Source organism: Pieris napi, chromosome 3 (assembly GCF_905475465.1).
Source record: "Pieris napi chromosome 3, ilPieNapi1.2, whole genome shotgun sequence".
NCBI classification, from domain to species: Eukaryota; Metazoa; Arthropoda; class Insecta; order Lepidoptera; family Pieridae; genus Pieris; species Pieris napi.
In genome coordinates, this window is record NC_062236.1 from 6,349,636 (window position 1) to 6,368,703 (window position 19,068).

The 19,068-nt window shown below is 33.7% G+C and overlaps 4 protein-coding genes across 8 annotated transcripts; 1 reads left to right on the forward strand and 3 right to left on the reverse strand.

Moving 5' to 3' along the window:
• Nucleotides 1–2,506: 2,506 nt before the first annotated feature.
• LOC125063683 (radial spoke head 1 homolog) lies at nucleotides 2,507–5,689 on the reverse strand. The gene is made up of 2 exons (XM_047670251.1): nucleotides 5,456–5,689; nucleotides 2,507–2,999 (listed from the first exon to the last, which is right to left on the reverse strand). Exons 1-2 carry the CDS (start codon nucleotides 5,613–5,615, stop codon nucleotides 2,599–2,601), a joined length of 561 nt encoding a protein of 186 aa, XP_047526207.1. The 5' UTR covers nucleotides 5,616–5,689; the 3' UTR covers nucleotides 2,507–2,598.
• A 375-nt stretch (nucleotides 5,690–6,064) lies between these two features.
• LOC125063129 (dihydrolipoyllysine-residue acetyltransferase component of pyruvate dehydrogenase complex, mitochondrial) lies at nucleotides 6,065–12,470 on the reverse strand. 5 transcript variants are annotated; one of them, XM_047669363.1, is made up of 10 exons: nucleotides 12,232–12,470; nucleotides 11,489–11,664; nucleotides 11,040–11,222; nucleotides 10,747–10,788; nucleotides 10,236–10,418; nucleotides 9,716–9,948; nucleotides 9,551–9,645; nucleotides 9,016–9,215; nucleotides 7,633–7,735; nucleotides 6,065–7,053 (listed from the first exon to the last, which is right to left on the reverse strand). In XM_047669363.1, exons 1-10 carry the CDS (start codon nucleotides 12,348–12,350, stop codon nucleotides 6,924–6,926), a joined length of 1,464 nt encoding a protein of 487 aa, XP_047525319.1. In that variant the 5' UTR covers nucleotides 12,351–12,470; the 3' UTR covers nucleotides 6,065–6,923. The 5 variants fall into 5 exon arrangements, with proteins under 5 accessions (XP_047525319.1, XP_047525316.1, XP_047525315.1 ...); XM_047669360.1 differs by having other exon boundaries at nucleotides 9,716–9,996; nucleotides 10,236–10,415; nucleotides 12,232–12,469; XM_047669359.1 differs by having other exon boundaries at nucleotides 9,716–9,996; nucleotides 12,232–12,469.
• Nucleotides 12,471–12,741: 271 nt separating this feature from the next.
• Nucleotides 12,742–13,637, forward strand: LOC125063132 (60S ribosomal protein L37a). Its single transcript, XM_047669365.1, has 3 exons — nucleotides 12,742–12,877; nucleotides 13,045–13,173; nucleotides 13,463–13,637. The coding sequence occupies exons 1-3, from the start codon at nucleotides 12,875–12,877 to the stop codon at nucleotides 13,601–13,603; spliced, it is 273 nt and encodes a 90-aa protein (XP_047525321.1). The 5' UTR covers nucleotides 12,742–12,874; the 3' UTR covers nucleotides 13,604–13,637.
• A 163-nt stretch (nucleotides 13,638–13,800) lies between these two features.
• LOC125063131 (solute carrier family 41 member 1-like) lies at nucleotides 13,801–15,756 on the reverse strand. Its single transcript, XM_047669364.1, has one exon. The coding sequence runs from the start codon at nucleotides 15,467–15,469 to the stop codon at nucleotides 14,156–14,158; it is 1,314 nt and encodes a 437-aa protein (XP_047525320.1). The 5' UTR covers nucleotides 15,470–15,756; the 3' UTR covers nucleotides 13,801–14,155.
• Between the last annotated feature and the right edge of the window lie 3,312 nt (nucleotides 15,757–19,068).

The window sequence follows — 19,068 nt, forward strand, 5'->3', positions numbered from 1 at the left end:
TTTCGCATCGGCGGTCGCTCTCAAATCAGTCGTGAAGCAGTCATTTTATAATTTGGAATCGCAGGGCTGATTAAAACTCATGTATTTGTTAATAAATTTTTAAATAATTCTCAGACGCAACTTCTTCATGCTCAACGCGTTAGTGAGTAGCACACCTACATATATTTACCTATTTAAAATTGCGACATTGTAAAACTAAACAGTTCTATTTCCCTATGAGATTTAAATAAGTTTAAACATAATTTTAAACCCAATTGCTTATTGCGATGTGCCAAACAAGTATGTTTTCGCCAGGGACTAAACCACGGACCTTTAGTTTAGTGCATTGAATCCACGGTTCAATAATTTATATAAATAACTACAGAATATCATTCGGCTTTTTATTAAGGCATGTTAAATTGCGCTATTCAACTGAGAATGTACTTTATGTAGGCGTTATGGCCTTGAAATAAGGCTTAGGTCAGCTTTTAGTGAACGTCTACTTAAGGCTTGCTTGTAGGCGTAAACCATTTGCTACTAATCAGGATGGCGTCGATTGCGACATGCCTAAAAGGATTACAAATACCATAAAAGGTTTTTTCCATTTACTTCGCATTTGAATATTGCTCTTATATTTAAAAACAGCCTTTTAAATAGTCTAAACATGCTTTATATGGGTATATTACCTTATTGTCTGTACGTTTCAATTAAGCCTATTAAAAAGGCACTTTTGAAAGTTAAAAATATTTAAAAAAATGACTAGTTTTTCGTATGGAGAAGAATGGGCAAGAAACTCCATACTTACTCTTTTAAAATATTTATTGTTTTCATAATTATATGTGAAGACCATGTACTTAGACTAAAAAAAACTACAATACTAAAATAAAAAAGGCGAATGGCGCATAAAATCAATGCAGCAGATAATTAAATTATTATGTAGATACATGGAGCTCACATATAATATATATCTATGATATATTCTTTATATAGGTTGCCTGGAACAGAGTGCTTGTAATATGGCGGCCCGTTATCCTTATTTTTATAGAATTATTCACATTTACTTAATACTAACAATCTTACTTATAAGTTGATTCGTCAGTTAAATTATCTTTTAGAACCAACGAACAAGGCTTCAAGACTCACGACTACGTACGTATACGTATATTTTTTCTAGAATATGGCATTTTTTAGAAAAATATACAGACATAGCTACTATAATTGTCCTATTAATAAAATTGTTCGCAACAAACACTTCGCACCTACCCATATTTACTAAGAGAGTTATCAATTATAATCAACTCGACAAGTGCAATACTAATTTCTTAAAGTGGTACTTATACCATTTACACCCAACACCAACCAGTTTTGTATTGTTTAAATATTTCACTTAAAGCTCAAGTTGATGGAGCTTCCTACGCTTGGGACGCACTGCGGTGAAACCGCCAGCTTTTAAGTTGACAAAAGGTATAATAATTAAAAAAGAAATAGTATTTGTATTGGAAACAAACAAACAAAATAAATTAATTAAAATCCTCTATTTATTCCTACTCTTACTTCCACTTACAGAGTGTACATTGACTCAATTTGTAGCATACAAGAATATACGTATTAAAGGTATTATATATATTTCCAGCGTAGTTGTTGCCCGGGTCCGGGAGACGCCAAGCCCACCAGCCTTGCGATTCTGTAACTCACTTTTCGAACTCAGTCATTCAGCAGTCATTTTACGATTTGGCATTCTGATAAACAATAAACTACAAGCTCCCTCCTTATCAGAATGCCAAATGACTGCTTCTCGACTGATTTGAGCGCGACCGCCGCTCCGAAAACCGCTGTGAGAGTTCGAAAAGTGAGTTACAGAATCGCAAGGCAGGCCTAAGCACTATTTGCTTTTCCATTTTTAGGAAAACGGAGATTTGACACTTGCTTCTCAGTCACATTTCTACCTGATACGCTACTATGTATTGGTCCTTTGTATTAAGAAAAATATTATTTTTATTACAAAAACAGGATCGCTATTACAATTAACGAATTTACTGATCCTCGCTCACGGAAAAACTTGCAGTGCGGCCTAAGCACTAAGACGGTTTAATATGCATTTTGGTATGCTTGAAGGCTTCCTGTCACGTTGCAATAGTAAAGTTAGAGTTAAATGACCCACTTATGGGCCTTATACCGTTATACCTTTTTGGCTATCGTCTTAATTGGAAAGCATAATGAAGTACTATGAATTAAGTTTAATAATAGTCAATCACGTGTGCGCCTTGTAAGTGATGTAAGATGGACGTGTAGATTTGGTTATTGCATCATATCTCTTTATATGGTTAACTAAATTCAACCGCGGAATGGTTCGTTCTATTGTATGTTTGTTAAGGATTTTAGTATATCGTTTTTTATAGCTCACAAGACAGTTGAGCGCGACAAAAACTCTGTTCCCGAACGATAATGGGAACTATAGGCTATAGCAATAATTTTACTGTTAAGTTAAACATGCGGTAGACAAAGGTACTTAAGTGAAAATACTAAACAATAACCTAATAGTTTATTATCATCAATAATTAATAAAATAAATAATCTCCCTTCACTTTAATCTAGTAGGGTATAAATTTTTAAACGATTTCATTTTAGAATCTTCGAAATCTTATCCGCGTCTTCTATATCCTTACTCTTTGTATGCTTCCGAAATCTAAAATCGCGTGTCTTTTCCAACATCTCATAGAAATGATTAACCGGTTGGAACCATCCAAAACCCTGGTCGGCTTTGCCTAACCAAGTGTGTCCGTTTGGATCAATAAGCTTTAAGTTACCTACGGGAGCGTTTTCAGCAAAGTCGCAAAGCAGAGTGCTTTCGTCAGGGTATGTGTACTTTCCATGGCCACTGTAGCACCAGTCTTTGAGTGTTCCCTCATATTTAGCGCCATCTGTGAAGGTTATGGTTGATTCTTCATTGCCTCCTAGACGGTCTGCCTCCCAATTACCTGCGTAGACGTCTCCTTCGGCAGTTGTATACACCCCCGGACCTAAATATAGAATAATAATTTTAGCAGTATTTAAATGTGGTCCGTCACATTTTTCATACCTACAGAATTACTCGCTTATATAAGGTAATTAAAATTCTCGAATTAGTGAGAGCGGTTGCCTGGAAGAGATCGCTCGAAAGCGATAAGGCCGCGAATCTCCCACTTTTTAATTTAATTATGTCAATGGTATTATGTTTCTGCCACGAAGTGTCAATAAATAAAATAAATAAACAAATAATTATCATCAAGTAGATAACCTACTGTGTATTCGGTATGCTTATTGTAACTAACAAATTTTGTTTTGTTACACAACCACTTTCTTGTTTTTAGAGCCTACGGAAAGCTCTACATGGTCATCCCAGTCCATGGACACCCATTTGCTAATACTAACTATTCGACTCATTGTGTTTTCTAGATGACTCCGCATATTATTGTTAACGTAAAATTGTAAAAACCGTTAGATTGTAATCTATCGGTTATGGGTTATCGGTATTCGGTAGATTGTACTACACTAACTTAGTTATCATTCAAACTTCTTTGGTCAATTACAGATTAATTTTACTTCCCAACAATTTCATATAACTACCGAATAATAATACGTTAAATTGCAAGCAGTATGTTGAGTTGACAATCTTTCGACAGTTTACAATCTCGCGAGATAGATTACAATCTAGTTTTACAATTTAGATTTACAATTTTACGGTGACATTATCAACTAGCGACCGGCTCCGGCTGCACGGGCAAACGTTATCGTAAACTTTGGCAAATTACATACCTTAACCTTCGTCATAAATTATTCGATATAGTGAAAATCGCAATAAATTCCAAGTCTTTTAAATTGAACAGATAGATGCGGTGGAAGACTTATTTAATGTAATTGAACAGTTTTCAGAACTTTTTTTGTTTGTTCAAGCTCTACAACTATTCGCTCAACTCATATCATATATATCTCGCCGTTAAAGTAATGTTTGCTTTTAATTTTAATCACAGTCTGTAATTTTTCGGCAAATAGCCTATGACGCTTACAAATAACGCGGCTTATCTACTATTAGTGAAACAATTCAGTAGATCCAGAGATCACCCTCCAACCAAAAAAAAACTTACAAACTTTAGCTCTTTAGCTCTCGTATATTTTTAGTCTTGTCAACATTTAACCTAGCCTCAATTCTTTAATCCACAATTAAACTTAACTAAAGCTTATTGATCGCAAGTGCATTTTTCAATCAATTTACAATTTATCAGACTAACGATACACGAACCGAACAGTAGGGGTCATATCAATAAACCATAAAGCGATTTATCAAATATCGTTTGTTCGTTCCAAACAAAAACATCGGATCTAATATTTTGAACAATTGGAGCATAACGCGAGTTATGGAGTGGAATGGTGAATGGTTCATTAAATTTAACTTAAAAGACAAAAGCGTTCCGAAACGCTTCGATAATTTTGATTATAGGGCGATGAACCTCTTGTAGATATTTTTTAAATCTAACCTATCTACCTAGTGTACATATCTAAGTTCTAATCACCTAAAAAAGACCAGTGGCGTTACAACCTTTTGGATCTGGGCTTCAGATTTCTGTTATCTGTTTTATCATTTGTTTTTTTTCTAATAGGCAAGTACGTGATCAGCCTTTGTGCTCCCTGTCAACTTTATGGGTCTATGGTATGCCGGTTTCTTCCTTAGGTTGATATTCAGAAACGAAACTTAGCGCTAAGTCACATATGTACAAAATATATTGGATTCTGACATACGGGAATGTCCATACCCAATAATGGGTATTTATTCCGCGCGATCCCAATGTCGCGACATCAGCGCTACGTTTGAGTACATTGAAGTCGCATACAAAAACGTCGGTCTTGATGTCGCTATTGAATGTTACAGAGTATGGGCGCAGTTGATGTCCATTCACATAGCAGTATGATAATAAGTAATAAAATACGCATCGTAACTCCTCGACTGTTTTGAAGTAGGTTAAAAAATAAGTGAGGCTTGCGATCAATTGCGCCCTATTGTTCTTAATACAAGTTTTCATTCAAACGATAATACTTTTATTTTATACAGCTTTAAAAATTGTGATGCTATGAAATATAAGTTTAATACCTGCATTTAGTATATAGTGCCGAGTTTAAAATATTTTATCATTAATTGTATTCAATACCATATAGTAATAAATATGATTGACGTATAATTATTGCTTAAGATATTCTAGTAACAACGGCTCAAAGAAAAAGAAAGACGCGGTCTCGGCTCCATAATTGAGCGTTTCTTACGGCAGTTTTTGCCGCGCACTTTCATTTCCGAACCACTTTGACTTAGGGTCCTTCAAGAAAAGAGCGTACCAAGTCTTAAAAGGCCGGCAACGCACTTGCGAGCCTTCTGGCAATGTGTCAGATGCCTGCCCGTTTGCCACCTATGAATTTTTTTTTTTATAGATCACAAAACTCAACTAACCATGCATTTTAACATTTCTATCTTTCTTTTTCGCTTCAAAAAACCCTTCATAAGTATCTCCAGTGTCGTGAATGAAGTAACCTTGATCCTGAACTACAGGTATTTCTTTTACCACCTTTTTTTCATCACCTTCAAGCTCCTGTTCCGTTGAGTCGGCCATTTTGTAACGACTATTTGACAATTATGAAAAACTCTCCACTAAGTTTTACTTGATATTTTGGTAATAATACATTTAAAATGAAAGTACATTTATATGATATATATGATTTATATGATACTATAATTACAGAAATATTTGCAAAATGAATGACAAGCCCAACTGACGCACCTTTCAGTTTAACCTTGTTTTCTCATTAGTCTATGGCGATTTTCACACGCAACTTTTTAATTTATTTTATTGCACGTCCTTGACCTACCTTATGTAGGAAAGTACTTTAAAGCTAAAAAAGCGACATTATTACGTAAACATCTAACGAAAAAACCAAAGACATCTTTTTATAATCGCCTGGCGAAGCGTGGTATATCCCAGCAAGCAAGAAAAAAAATCCTATTGATTCGAAATAGTTAAAAAAATGACGGTATTAGGAATTATTAGGAAATAAAACAAAATTATTATAAATAAAATATATTCCGCTAACGTTCATAAAACCACATTTCAGCATCAAAACGACAGCCTTGATGGTAACAAGATTTATTGTATAATTTTATTTCACATTGGGTGCACTTTTCATGAAAAACTACAAAGATCTATTATTTCACTAAAACTAAAAAATGCATGAAACCGATCTGTTAATAAAATACATAAAAAAAGCAAAAAAAAAAATTGAAATATCTTCGCTTAAACTACATGATAACGATTTTATATAAATAAAAAAAGGCATTTTTAAGAATTTACCCAGCTTACAATTCCCTATTAAACAATATCCAAATATTCTGATTTAACGTCTATAATACGATTGGTACACAATAATCTCTTAAATAATATTTTCCCTAAAAAATATAACAAATAAAATAAATATAACAAAGGGATAGGATATCAAATCAATTATCGAGGTCCGTACGATTCAAATAAATACTAATTATCTAAGCAAACATATCACTTCCCGATAAATTGATTTAAGATAGGGGCATGATGAGGCAACATTTCAAAATTATAAAAAAATATTAATCATCAATAAATATTAAATATACATAATGTAGATTTGATATAGCTTCGGTATTTTGTTTCGTTGCGTCAAAATTGCCCCATACAACTCTGGTTAGCCAAACGCATGTTCTCTTAGTATTTTTAAGTACAGTGCTACAAGATTTTATGGCACATTGTATGAAATTTGTATGTTGATAATTTGAACTTATTTATATACAGCTAAAGTTCATTATTGCGTCCGCAATAAAGCCTATAGCATATTTCTCGCTGTATAGTTCTATCCGATTGGCTAACAAGAGGCTATAGAATTCACTGGTTCACTTATAGGATCATGTTGGCTGGATCTTCGAGGTTTTCTTTAAGTGCCTTCATCCATTGAGCGCCCACCGCGCCATCTATTACTCTATGGTCGGCCGATGCAGTGAATGTTACGAACTTAGCTAGACGGAATCTGGAATATATTATTTAATTTAAATAAAGTCACAAGGATCTCGATAGACAATAGAGTCAAATATAAAATCCGTTCAATATGACCATTTTGCTGTTTTACGAAAGTCAGAGTTTCCTCTGTATTAATATTTTAATTGAAAGTTATATTGTTTGAACTAAGTATGTATTTACACACAAAATATGTGTAAACTAAGGAAAATATATCAAGCTACTTAAATACAACAAATCAAGGCAACACAAACGTTGAGTATTCCAATTCGATAGTAATGAACTTAATTATTAATAATTATTTTGTATTAATTGTTTATCACAAAATAAATATTAATTTACTTTTTTACATTCATAAAATTAAAAATTAAGTTCAGCTGATCTATAACACGACATTTATTGACTGTTAGGCGGTACGAAGTTCGCCGGGTCTACATAACCCACTAAAATACAGATTTATGACTGAATTAAATGCGAAATTATGACACATGCTTTACTATTCAAATGTTTAACTAGCAATACTATATAATTGTCACCAAGTAATAATTATATACTAAACAAAAATAAAAGACACATATATTTGTCAACGTACCCTTGAGGTTCATTCTTGTCAGGTATAACAATCTCTTGTAGTCCACCACAGGCTAAGATTAGGGATTGAGGCGGATTGATGATAGCATTGAACATTGTAATACCTAAAAAGCAATAAAATTTTAATTAATTTGTTTTTACACAAAATATTTAAACACATTGTGTGAATTTATTTTTCATGAAGATAGATTTGATTTTAAGTACGAGATCCTCCTCGAAAATATTGCATTAGTCCTATTAATATATTTAGTAAAGTAATTTTAATATAATAGTAGTTTATGCAACTGTCATATAATAGAGGGTATTAAAACATGAGTGTAGTTCAAAATAAGATTACACGAGTGTTTTAATACCTAATTATATGCAGTTGCTTACACTACTTTATTTAATCTCATGGCTATAGGTTTCCAAGTCATAAAGTCTTGGTAACATTTGTCGTGTCGTTTGATTTTTCTGGCAAAATACTATTCGTCAGTTTCGTAGCTGTTTCTAGAATGGCAATTTTCATCAGTATTCGTCGGTGTTGCTTTTTTGCCACTAAAGTTTTATGCAACAAAATATTATTCAAATTCATATGTACGAAATAGCGCCAAAATGGAAAAAGTCTGTTATTGGTCTATTGATTTGAAACCAGCGCGCTCACCACAGATTATGTGTACTGAAATTGAATTGAAACCTCCTTGGTCGGGACACATAGTACTTTAATAATTAAAAAATATTTTAAAGCATTGTTTTCTTAGGAGAATAATGCTTTAATTTAATTTTTTTAATTTTCTTAAAGAAGTATGTAAATAAAATATGCCAATAAAAGTCTGTATTTCATTTCATAATTAGAATATTACCGAATGAGATTATATAAAGATATTTGTTAACTTGCTACTAAGCCTGTCCAATTCTGATTGGAGAGGTCTGAATTCGGAGAACTTGGTTTAAAATTTTGAAACGCGATTTGGCGCCAAGTCCCCGTAAGTGAAAAATGGGCTGGATTTTGATATAGGGGTGTCTTTGACGGTGTGATTTCGATGTTTCTAAAGCGCGTGAGCATTATGCCAAGAATCTATAAAGCTAATAAAGAGATGTGTTCTCAAAAATTTCCAAAAATAAATTGTTACTATCAACAATTGGATTATGATTTTTACAAAATTATCTTGTTGGAGACACTGGCGGGTCGCTAGTCTATTGAATTAGCATTTTCTAAATATTTTTGTCGGACGATTAGGGATTTTCAAAGTAGTGAAATTAGATAAGACACCGTGGCATTATCTAAAGATTATGGTAGATATTAAATCTTCAAATCAGGGGACAGTATAGAAAATTCACATTTGCTTACATAGCCAGTCTCAATATAGATTGTTACCGAGTCGACTTATAATCCTTTACTTACCATACATTCCTAGATTGGATACGGTAACAGTTCCACCCTGGTATTCCTGTGGCTGTAATTTACTGTCTTTGGCCTTTTGAGCCAGCTCTTTCATATTCTTCGAGAGGTCAATAATCCCTCGTGAGTCCGCGTTGAAAAGAATAGGCGTGATCAAGCCAGTGGGCGTGGCCACCGCCACGCTTACGTCAACGTTGCTATATCTAAAAATTTAAATTAAACAACTTAATAAACAATGTTTAGTATATCCTATCTATCCTATATGTATATCCTGTTTACTAAACATATATAAATCCCTCCTTCCTATTATATAATAAAATTATTGACATTGATGGATATACCAATACAATTAGTATTGCTTTTGTAAGAAACAAAACTCATGGAGAGACATCTGAATGACTCAATAATTCAAACGAATTATTGAGCCAATCAGATCACTGATTAGAGATATCAGTCTCTAAGTTTGCATAAGGTAAGATTGCATTTCCTCTATTATATAATATATATTATAATTATATATTAATAGAAAGTATCTTACTGTCTAATGAAGGAATCCATCCAATGTGAATTGACAGCCGGCACACGCTTGCAGGCCGCCGCTACTGCTTTCACAATAAAGTCATTCACCGATACCTGAAATATACAAATAAAATTTGATTAAAAACGAAAAAATAATTATTAAGACTGACTGTAAAAGACATACCTTAATATCAGACTTCTCCTTGGCAAGCCGATCATTGACCGACTTTCTCATTTCCAAGGTCTTCTCTACATTGACAGTAGCTGACAACTGATAGTGGGGTATCGTCTGCTTAGCGGCTGACAGTCTCTTTGCAATTGTTTCCCTCATACCGGAGAGTGGGATATCCACAAAGGTGGCACCTGGAGCTGGTGCTGGTATTGATACAGGTGCTTGTGCTGGTGCTGGTGCAGCTCCTGCGAGGTCACCACTCTTCACTGAACCATACAGCCCAGACCCTTGGCCTGTGAGGGGTCATTTGGTAACCAATATGTCCCATGATAGTATAGGATGTAATTTAAATATTGCAATGGAATTGGTAATATAATTTAAGTCCAGTAACTATAATACTAAAAATATAAATATATAGATAATATTGGAAACAACTAATTTAAAATACTAGACTTGCTTCGAAATAATGTCCTACCTAATAGATTTTCAATTATTGAACTCTTCAAAACAAATATCTTAATAAGTAACTTACCCCCTAGCCGAATATTCTTAAGCTCCGCTAGCCTTCTTGCCATAGGGCTGGCGTAGATCCTGCTATGCTGGTCTGGCACTGATTGAGAGGCCGCAGCCGGTCGTGGCGCTGAGGCTGCTGGGACAGCAGCAGCAGCAGGTGCAGGAGCTGCAGCTGGGGATGCTGCGGCAGGTGCTGCAGCTGCTGGAAACGAAATTCCGTCACAGCCCAATAGATAAGGCTATCATAGCGGCCTTATTTAAATGAAGTACATGTATGTAAAGATCCTTGCTTTAATTTCCAGCAAAACTATAATTACTTTAGCTTTGGTTGTAAATTCATATCAATTATCTGCTTTTGCCCACAACCAATGTGTTGCTAAAATAGATCAACTACTGTGAAAATGGCTATAATAATATGAAAGTTGTATGAAGATACTGTAATGTATGTAATGGATACAATCAATAGCAAATAATGATAATGATAACATGCATGTTAATATGAGAATAAGAGTGATATTTTAAATAAAAACCTTTTTCTTTTGGTGGTGCAGGGCTGGAGGGTGCACTTGATGCTGTGGGTATATCCATGTATTAGTAGTGTAAATCCAGAGAAATTAATACTTTATTATATATATTAATTATTAAGTACACATAAAATATTGCCTGTTTTAACATTATTTTTTGTATACAATAACAATATTTATTCACCATTATGTCCTCAATACTTTAATTCTAGTACATACATGCAAAGAAGCATCAATTTATAAGCAAAAAACACAAATTAATTCATTACCAGACTTAACTCACATGTTATGTTACTTACAGTCATCTTTAAAATCTTTGAAAGCAGCAACATCAGCCTGATTCTCGACAATGATACAAAGAAGTTTGCCAACAGGAACACCCTTTGTACCAGCAGTAATCAAGATCTTAGCTAAATATCCTTCTTCTGGAGTTTCAAATCCCATAGTTGCTTTGTCAGTCTCAATTTCACATAGTAGGTCACCTTGAACAGTAATTTATTTATTTTACTCAGCGATATTAAGATAAGAATAGTTAGTAAAACATATCTTTATATTCTTTTTTATTTTGTCTTACATTTATTTGCCACAGAACAATTTTAGAATAATTTTATAAAAAAGTTTATGTATGTTTTTATCAGGATTACACAGATTGTTCCTGAAAACAAAGCCCTCACATACATTTTAATATAATTATATTGGTAAAGTAATATATTAAAATGTATTACTAACAATCAAAATTATACTTTACCTTCATTAAGTTTGTCACCTTCCTTCTTTTCCCAGCTAACAATAGATCCATTTTCCATTGTTGGGGAAAGCGCTGGTAGGTTTACTTTGTTGTGTGGAGGGAGATCTGAGTAATGCCTTACTTGTATACTCCATTGCTGAGTTGCAGATAACTGCTGATGTGATGGAGATAATAATCTGTAAATTTTTGAATTTTACTTTACTAGAGAAATTGATATAGGTCATTTAAATGTGAAGCTTAACCATAAAAATGCTAAGTGTTTAATAAAAATACTGAAAGATGTGAAAAAATATTCACCAATATTCTAAGATTTCTCACAATTATAGAAATCTTGTGTGCTCACTAAGAGTAAGTTGTTATTCAATTTTGACACTACACACTTATACACACTCATACACAAATATGACACAAAATTGATTAGACTTGATAAAATATACAGATAGATCAAGGATGTGATGAATTAGCGAATGTAAAATGAAAGAAATTTTTCCATCATAAACGGATGAATAAGAAAATAATAACATATTGTGAATCGGCTAATAGACCGGTACACGCACATGCTTCCACCAATGTAATTTTCCAAGGTTTTGACATTACGATTATGCAATTCCCGTAAGTTTGAACTTGCAAAATTAGTACCAATTGATTTGTTTTGAATAAACTTGAAACGATAAAGTAAAACACTATATGTACGGGACTGAAATCAATAATAAGGAGACAAATCACTCTAAAAGAGAACTTACTTATTGGCTTGTTTCCTCCTGGCTAATTCTGTGCTCAAACATCTCGTGACATTACTCCGAATAGCTTTTTTAACGCTATCAGCTAAAACTTGGTTTCGTACAAGAATCGTTCGCAACATGTTTGTTTTTATATTAAAATTTTGTGCCCGTCCAGATTTTCGGGACGGTGGTCTAAAGCCGAAATCGACCTTTAACAATTTGTAGGTCGAAGAAATGGTTCAATCAGTCAACTTCAAACGGTTTCGCACAATAACGTTTAAAAAGTCTGTAGAGTAAATGAATGTCAATGTAGTTTTGATATTGATATTTACCCTGTAGTTTTAAACTATCAATACTATTAAATATGGTGATTCATCATACCAATGATGTAAATTTATCTTCTCATTGGCAATTTTCAGTTTTTAAAACTCCATTCTTTTAGAAAATTTAATCACAGCCATCCAGCGACTGCACTGTTTATAAAATACTCTGGAATTGGTTCCCGGTGCTCGTTAGTCGGTAGGCTGTGGATGTGGTTCTTAGGTCAGTTGTCAATTATTTGATAGTTGTCATTTGTCATTCATCAACGAACGAAGAATGGAGAAAAATTACAAATGACAACTCTTTTCTGTCATACGTATTGTTAGGCAGGTTTCTTTTAAAAATGGTGAGAAACAAATTCTCAATTATTATGGAAATCGTTCGCGCTTATCTATTAAAATTTAATTATATCGAGTGCTTATTAAAGTTATTTGTTTATTCCCGTTGTATTTCCTAGCGTGAGTGTTATTTTCTACAAAAAAATATATCTTACAGTGGTGAATATGTTTACAGGCCAAACGCACCAAGAAGGTTGGAATTACTGGCAAATATGGTACTCGATACGGTGCCTCCCTTCGTAAAATGGTCAAAAAGATGGAAGTGACCCAACACGCCAAATATACTTGCTCCTTCTGTGGAAAAGTAAGTACTAGTTTTCTTCTTCATTATTATTATAGTCCCACTTCGTACTTGTAAATAAGTTTAACTAAAAATAGGTTTTAAAATATTGATTCAAAGCTTTACCTAATCCTAGGAGATATATAACTAATATAACTACTCCACATCTTAATGTCATTAAGGTTATGTTTTGATCACAATTAAGTTACTGAAAAAACATTGTAATTTAAGAGTTAAAGAATAGATTTTATGCTATGTAACTGTGAAATAGCAATAGTTCAAGTATTCACTACACCACACTTTATTCTTTCAGGATGCCATGAAACGTAGCTGTGTGGGTATTTGGTCATGCAAGCGTTGTAAAAGAACTGTAGCTGGTGGGGCCTGGGTTTTCTCAACCACTGCAGCTTCATCCTGTCGTTCAGCTGTCAGAAGATTACGTGAGGTCAAGTAAATGTTAGAATAAGTCAATAAAATAATTTACAAAATGTCTTGAGTTTTATTAGCTGTTTTAAACTATACAGTCTTAAAGATGTTTTATGTATTCATATTAAAAAAGGACTTCACTCCCTAAAACTAATTAGTTATTGGTATAGTGCAAGTAATACCTGTAGAGAATAATTGAATAAATGATACTTGAAATAAAATAAATTTCAATATAAAAATATTTAATAATAACAGTATGATATGTAAAAGTACAGTATTAGCACCAATTTAAAGTACTTAGCTCAATAATCAATATATTTATACAAAATATTTTTATTATAAAAAGCAGCATACATAAGATAAAAACAGTTGACAATGGTCTTGCAGATAAGCAGGTTCTAGATTATTTTTTTTCCTGTATGTGCCCATACACTGCTTCAATTAATGTATTCTTTTAAAAAGATTCAATTATAAGTACATTCATCACAACAAAATTGTTAGACAATTCTAAAGGTAGATGAAATTAATCATTGTAAAAGTATTAAATAGCCTTAGTTTATAAATTTATAAAAATGTATAGTCAGTCACCTAGATCACTGTCTTGATCCCCTATGGCAAACAGAATATAAAATGCTACACCAAGCAATGCTGTACCAAGTAAATCACCTAGAGCAGTTAAATAGGGTATAGCTGAATTATCTGGGTCTAACCCTAATTTCCACATCCACAGAACCAAATAATGGCTAATTATCAACAAAATAAATACTTGCAATAGTGCTGCACACACATAAATTAAGATAAATATAGGTGTTACAGATGTATGACCTGCTTTGAGATAAGCAATTGTGTAAACAAAAACAAGTTGGCCAGGCACCACCATCAACATCAACAATTTAGTTGTGTTACTTATAACATATTTTTCCTTTTGTCCAGTGTGAAATAATGTAGATAGTCTAGAAGCATGTACAGCAGCCATGTTTCCACCTATACCATTAATAACTAATTGAAACACAGCAACCCCTTGATAATTTGACACAGTATAACCCAATATTAAACCTCCAGTGCTACTTATAACCATTCCTGATACAACGGGAACCCATCCTTCATCTAACGCTTGAGTGGTAAACTTATTTTGAGATGCAACATATCCACAAGCAGGGACCAAAATTGCCCCAATAATGATAATAATAGATGGCAATATAAGACTTGTGCCAAGTGATCTATATAACATTGAAGAAATCCATGATAGCAGTGCCAATGTTGTTAAATCACCCAAACTAGCAGCAATTGGTGTAGCTACATTATCTGGGTTTATATTTAATTTTTTGGAGACTACAATAACACCAATCATAATGAGTCCAAGCACAAAACTTGCAAATGATGCAGTAAGTACACTTGATGCACAAAGCAGCATAGCCTGGTGAATATCAAATAAGCCTTGAGGTATCCATCCCATTGCTACTGCAGCCATGGCTGCCAAGAATCCAACTAGCACTGCTTGACACTGTATAAGGCACAAGTTACCCACAACTAACTGCTTCAAACAGGCACCTAAGTGGCCCATGTTAGCATGTGTTGACATTCTTGATGCTAAAGTCATTTCTAAATTTCCTTTAAGTCCCAAGAGAGCTGGTACAAGTATATAGACACCTGGTATCTTCTGAAATACTTCCCAGTGTTGAACCACATCCAAGAGAAGGCTTGCTGCAACCATACCAAACCCAGCAAGAAGGAAAGACACAAACATTTGCACTGCTGCGATCCACGAGTTTTCTTTATCATATTTTATATCTGGTGGTTTATCCTCATTGGTAATAAGTTTGTACACGTTTGCACTCATTTCACTCTCGTCGTTACACTCAGTTTTTGAGTTATTACTTTTAGTTCTATTCATTTTTAATTGAAAAAGCTATTAATATTTCCTAATTAATTATCCATGAATTCGTAGTTAACTAAAATTAATATTTGAGGCAACTCAATTTACAAAATGACAATACATTACGACCAGCGATTTGTATTATTATACTACACTAATTACTAATTAGGGATCTCCTTATGGTATTTCTTAATAATTATTAAAATCCATTAAATAAGAGAAATTGTCAGATATATGAGTAGTATTTAGTCGGTAATTATAGTTTTTATAGTAGTAAGTAGTAACCACTAACTAGTAAGTAGGCTGTAGTCTGTAGAGTGTAGACTGTAGTGCCAAAATTTATTATTAAAGATGACATTTGACATCTACAACTTTGAGCTATATAGTGGTAGGGGAGCCCACGATGCTAAATGGGGATTTACTCGAGCGTCGTAGAGACCTATTGGGATGCAAAGCTTAGATAATAAGAAGAAAAAAATGTTATATGATATATACCTTTTCATCGGTGGGGGAAGCGGCTATAGATTGTTAAATATGTAAAAAAAAAACTGTTGCATGGACATCCTCGAGCGCGTCAGATATTGATAGCATCAATGCCCTACGTATTTTTAATAATGTACGTATGTTAATCTGATCGTTTGCATGATGCGGGTGGTTGTATTTAAGGGTTGAAAATGAAAAAAAAAATAAAAATTATCGAGCGCGTCAGATTTTCTAAGGGAGTGTTAAGTGCACCAAAAAAAAAGCTCTCATTCTCTAATCTGACGATTTCGATGGGACGCAAACTCACGGCCATTGTCATAATTTGCAAAAAAAAAATCGCAATTTTGAAATACTCAAGCGCGTCAGATTAAGATATATGTGGTTCATCTTTATGTTCTAAACGTACTGTCTCATAATCTAACGATTATCTAGAGGGATTCGCCTGATCTGACAAATTTTTTTTAGAAAAACGGTTCACCTAAAGGGCCATCCCTGCAACTTCCCGCTAATTCCATTCCTGGGCGCTTAAAATTGATATTTTGAGCTCGCTGAGTTCAAAAAAATAACATTTCTATGCATTTGAGCTCTCCCAGCTCGAAAGTCTGATAGAAGTTTCATAGAACACTATTTTTGGAATTTTCAAACCGCAATAAATTTTGAATGGATCAAGCAATTTTCACGCGGTTGGCGGCATTCGACGCAGTTTAGATCATAAGTAATTTTGCAATTTTAATTGATCGAACCACAAATTTCGGAGTAATCCCGAAAAAACACTTTTTCGGGTTTCTTTCGTTCACGATATCTCTCGAACTAATCAACCGCTTTTGACCAGCTTGGTGGCGATCGACGTGGTTTTTTAAGCTCAAAGGCGGATTAGTTTTTGAAGTTGATCGATAAATAAACCACTTTAAAAAAAAATATTTCTTATTTTTTTAAGATTTTTCAAAATTTCTCAAAATCTATCGGTCCGAATCGGTTAAAATTCACAGGAAATGTAATTTTAAGGGAATATTTAGAACGCCGTTTAGTAGATTCCGATCGGTTTAAAAAAATGTAGGCATCACGCAGCTGCACACATTTAACTTTATCGACGAATTTTTGTTATTTCGGCTTGCGGAAATCGTCAGATTATATATTTTTCATTATTCTTGAATTATTTCCTTCAAAATAAAAAAAAATTAGCTACGCTCGAGAATGTCGAGATGACGTTTTTTTTACAACTTTGTTGCCCTCCCCTTTTTTTCCGTCACTCTCAAATTGTCAGATTAGTGGAATATACACTTTTTAGGATGTAATTAACTCACCCTACCTTAATCTGACGCGCTCGGGAATTTCTGACGGTCAATTTTTTTTTTACTAATCTGATCCTGTCTCCTTCACGGGCTGCCTTATATATGGGCCTCATATTTTGTGGAGGTACTTAACCGGGTACAAGGTATTCCCCTATATATTAATCTGCCGCGCTTTAGTAAATCCCGAAATCCCCTCTTGGGCTCCCTACCATAGTGAGGTGATCTCTTTAAAACATCGGGATTCGGGAATCGGGTCTCGGGACTTGAATTAATTGATCCGGACTTCAAAGATTATATTATGTTAATCGAATTCAGTTAATATAAAGAAGGTACTTACAAAAAATTTAATTTCTTCATTTGAACCATCAGAATGTAACTAGTATTGTCTTCTTCATCACTGCTGGACTTTAAGATTTTATTAATTATTTTAAAATAATGTTGTCTATATTCATAACTCGATTTTACAGTCTTCTGAAGTGACTTCTGCACTCACAGTTTGTAGCATAGTCAGCCATTTAGCAGTGCTGAAGGGATACCTTTATCTGTTCCCGCTTCCCAAATAAACTTGATAGCGTTATATTTGTAGGGAGGCTATCGAATAACTTCGTATCGATGCCAGTTTTAAGGGTAAAAAACGGTTTATCTCGATTTCCGGCAAAACTAAAAGTCCTATGGAAAAAAGTCAAAGTTGTAGGTAATAAAAAGATCTAAAACTTTTGTATTTACACATTTTTCACATTACCTCAAAATTTATGTGAAAAATTCAAAAAACCAAGTTTTTGGTTTCAAATTTTTATTTTACAAAATTTATTTTTTTCCCATGAAATTTGGTGCAAACTTACCTTTTTATGTCTTTAATACGCTGTGATTTATTTGATTTGAAATAATAATTTTTTGACCTTATTTTGAATTAATATCGAAAAAGCGCCCTAATGTTCAATCGAAAATTCACCCGTCAAAATATCAGCTTTTTCAAAAAGTTGGTGTGCTTTCAGTTCGTTGAAATCTTTACTTTGTTATGGTAAAAAAATATATATTACTATAGTAATTCTTCTCAGAAAATGCAAAAAATGGCCTTTACGCATCGAAAGGCGACGAGAGCAAATATCATATCGGACATATTATGCACACTGCCGCCCGTGGTAGGAGATGAAAGAGGTGTCGTCACAAATATCTGGGTCTCATTAAGGAATAGCAAGTACCGCATAGGTGGTGAACTGTAATTAGCGAAAATTTGTAAGTAAAATTCCTTTTCCCAATGTAATAACTGTATCACCAAAAAGAGATTACCAAGTGTATCACCAAGAAGTAATCTCTTGTAGTCTTAGTCGTGAATGCGAGGAGGCAGTCTGGAATAAAACCTATTATAGTTAAAAAGCTAGGCTGTTAATTGAACGGCTAATTAAGCTAGTTGGCTGCGACATCACCATGGCGTCATCGACAGGCCTTGCCAGATTGTTGTTGATTTGTCTTTTTAGTTATTTTGGTATTTTTAATTATTACATTAATTAAAAAACCTGTGTTTGTTTATTATTGATCAATGTTATAAAACGTTAAATATAATATAAGTGACACTTTCTTGTTTGTCAGTTACCCGTTACAGGGGGTCTAGCCATATTGGTGTCGAAAAGTATTCTACATACACTACCGCTTTTGCGTAATTGTACTGTCGAAAACGCTTCGTTCGTAGCCAAGACGCATGTCGATACATTACCGCAAAGTCGACAGCGTAGATGCGAGCTGCTGTTCGTAGCACCTTATTCCGTCATATTGTCTCTGGATTTAATGTATTCCTAATGTCACTTTTATAAACAAATAGAAGTTAAAGCTTTACAATATTTT

Excerpts from the sequence above, each read along its gene's own strand:
- LOC125063683 (XM_047670251.1), bottom strand. The coding sequence starts at position 5,615 with ATGGCCGACTCAACGGAACAGGAGCTTGAAGGTGATGAAAAAAAGGTG. Across the intron at positions 3,000-5,455 it reads TAGAAATGTTAAAATGCATG|GTCCGGGGGTGTATACAACT; the intron begins GTTAGTTGAGTT and ends TTCTATATTTAG.
- LOC125063131 (XM_047669364.1), bottom strand. The coding sequence starts at position 15,469 with ATGAATAGAACTAAAAGTAATAACTCAAAAACTGAGTGTAACGACGAG.
- LOC125063129 (XM_047669359.1), bottom strand. The coding sequence starts at position 12,350 with ATGTTGCGAACGATTCTTGTACGAAACCAAGTTTTAGCTGATAGCGTT. Across the intron at positions 10,419-10,746 it reads TGCACCACCAAAAGAAAAAG|CAGCTGCAGCACCTGCCGCA; the intron begins GTTTTTATTTAA and ends TTTCGTTTCCAG. Across the intron at positions 9,646-9,715 it reads AGGAGAAGTCTGATATTAAG|GTATCGGTGAATGACTTTAT; the intron begins GTATGTCTTTTA and ends TGTATATTTCAG.
- LOC125063132 (XM_047669365.1), top strand. Across the intron at positions 13,174-13,462 it reads CTTGCTCCTTCTGTGGAAAA|GATGCCATGAAACGTAGCTG; the intron begins GTAAGTACTAGT and ends TTATTCTTTCAG.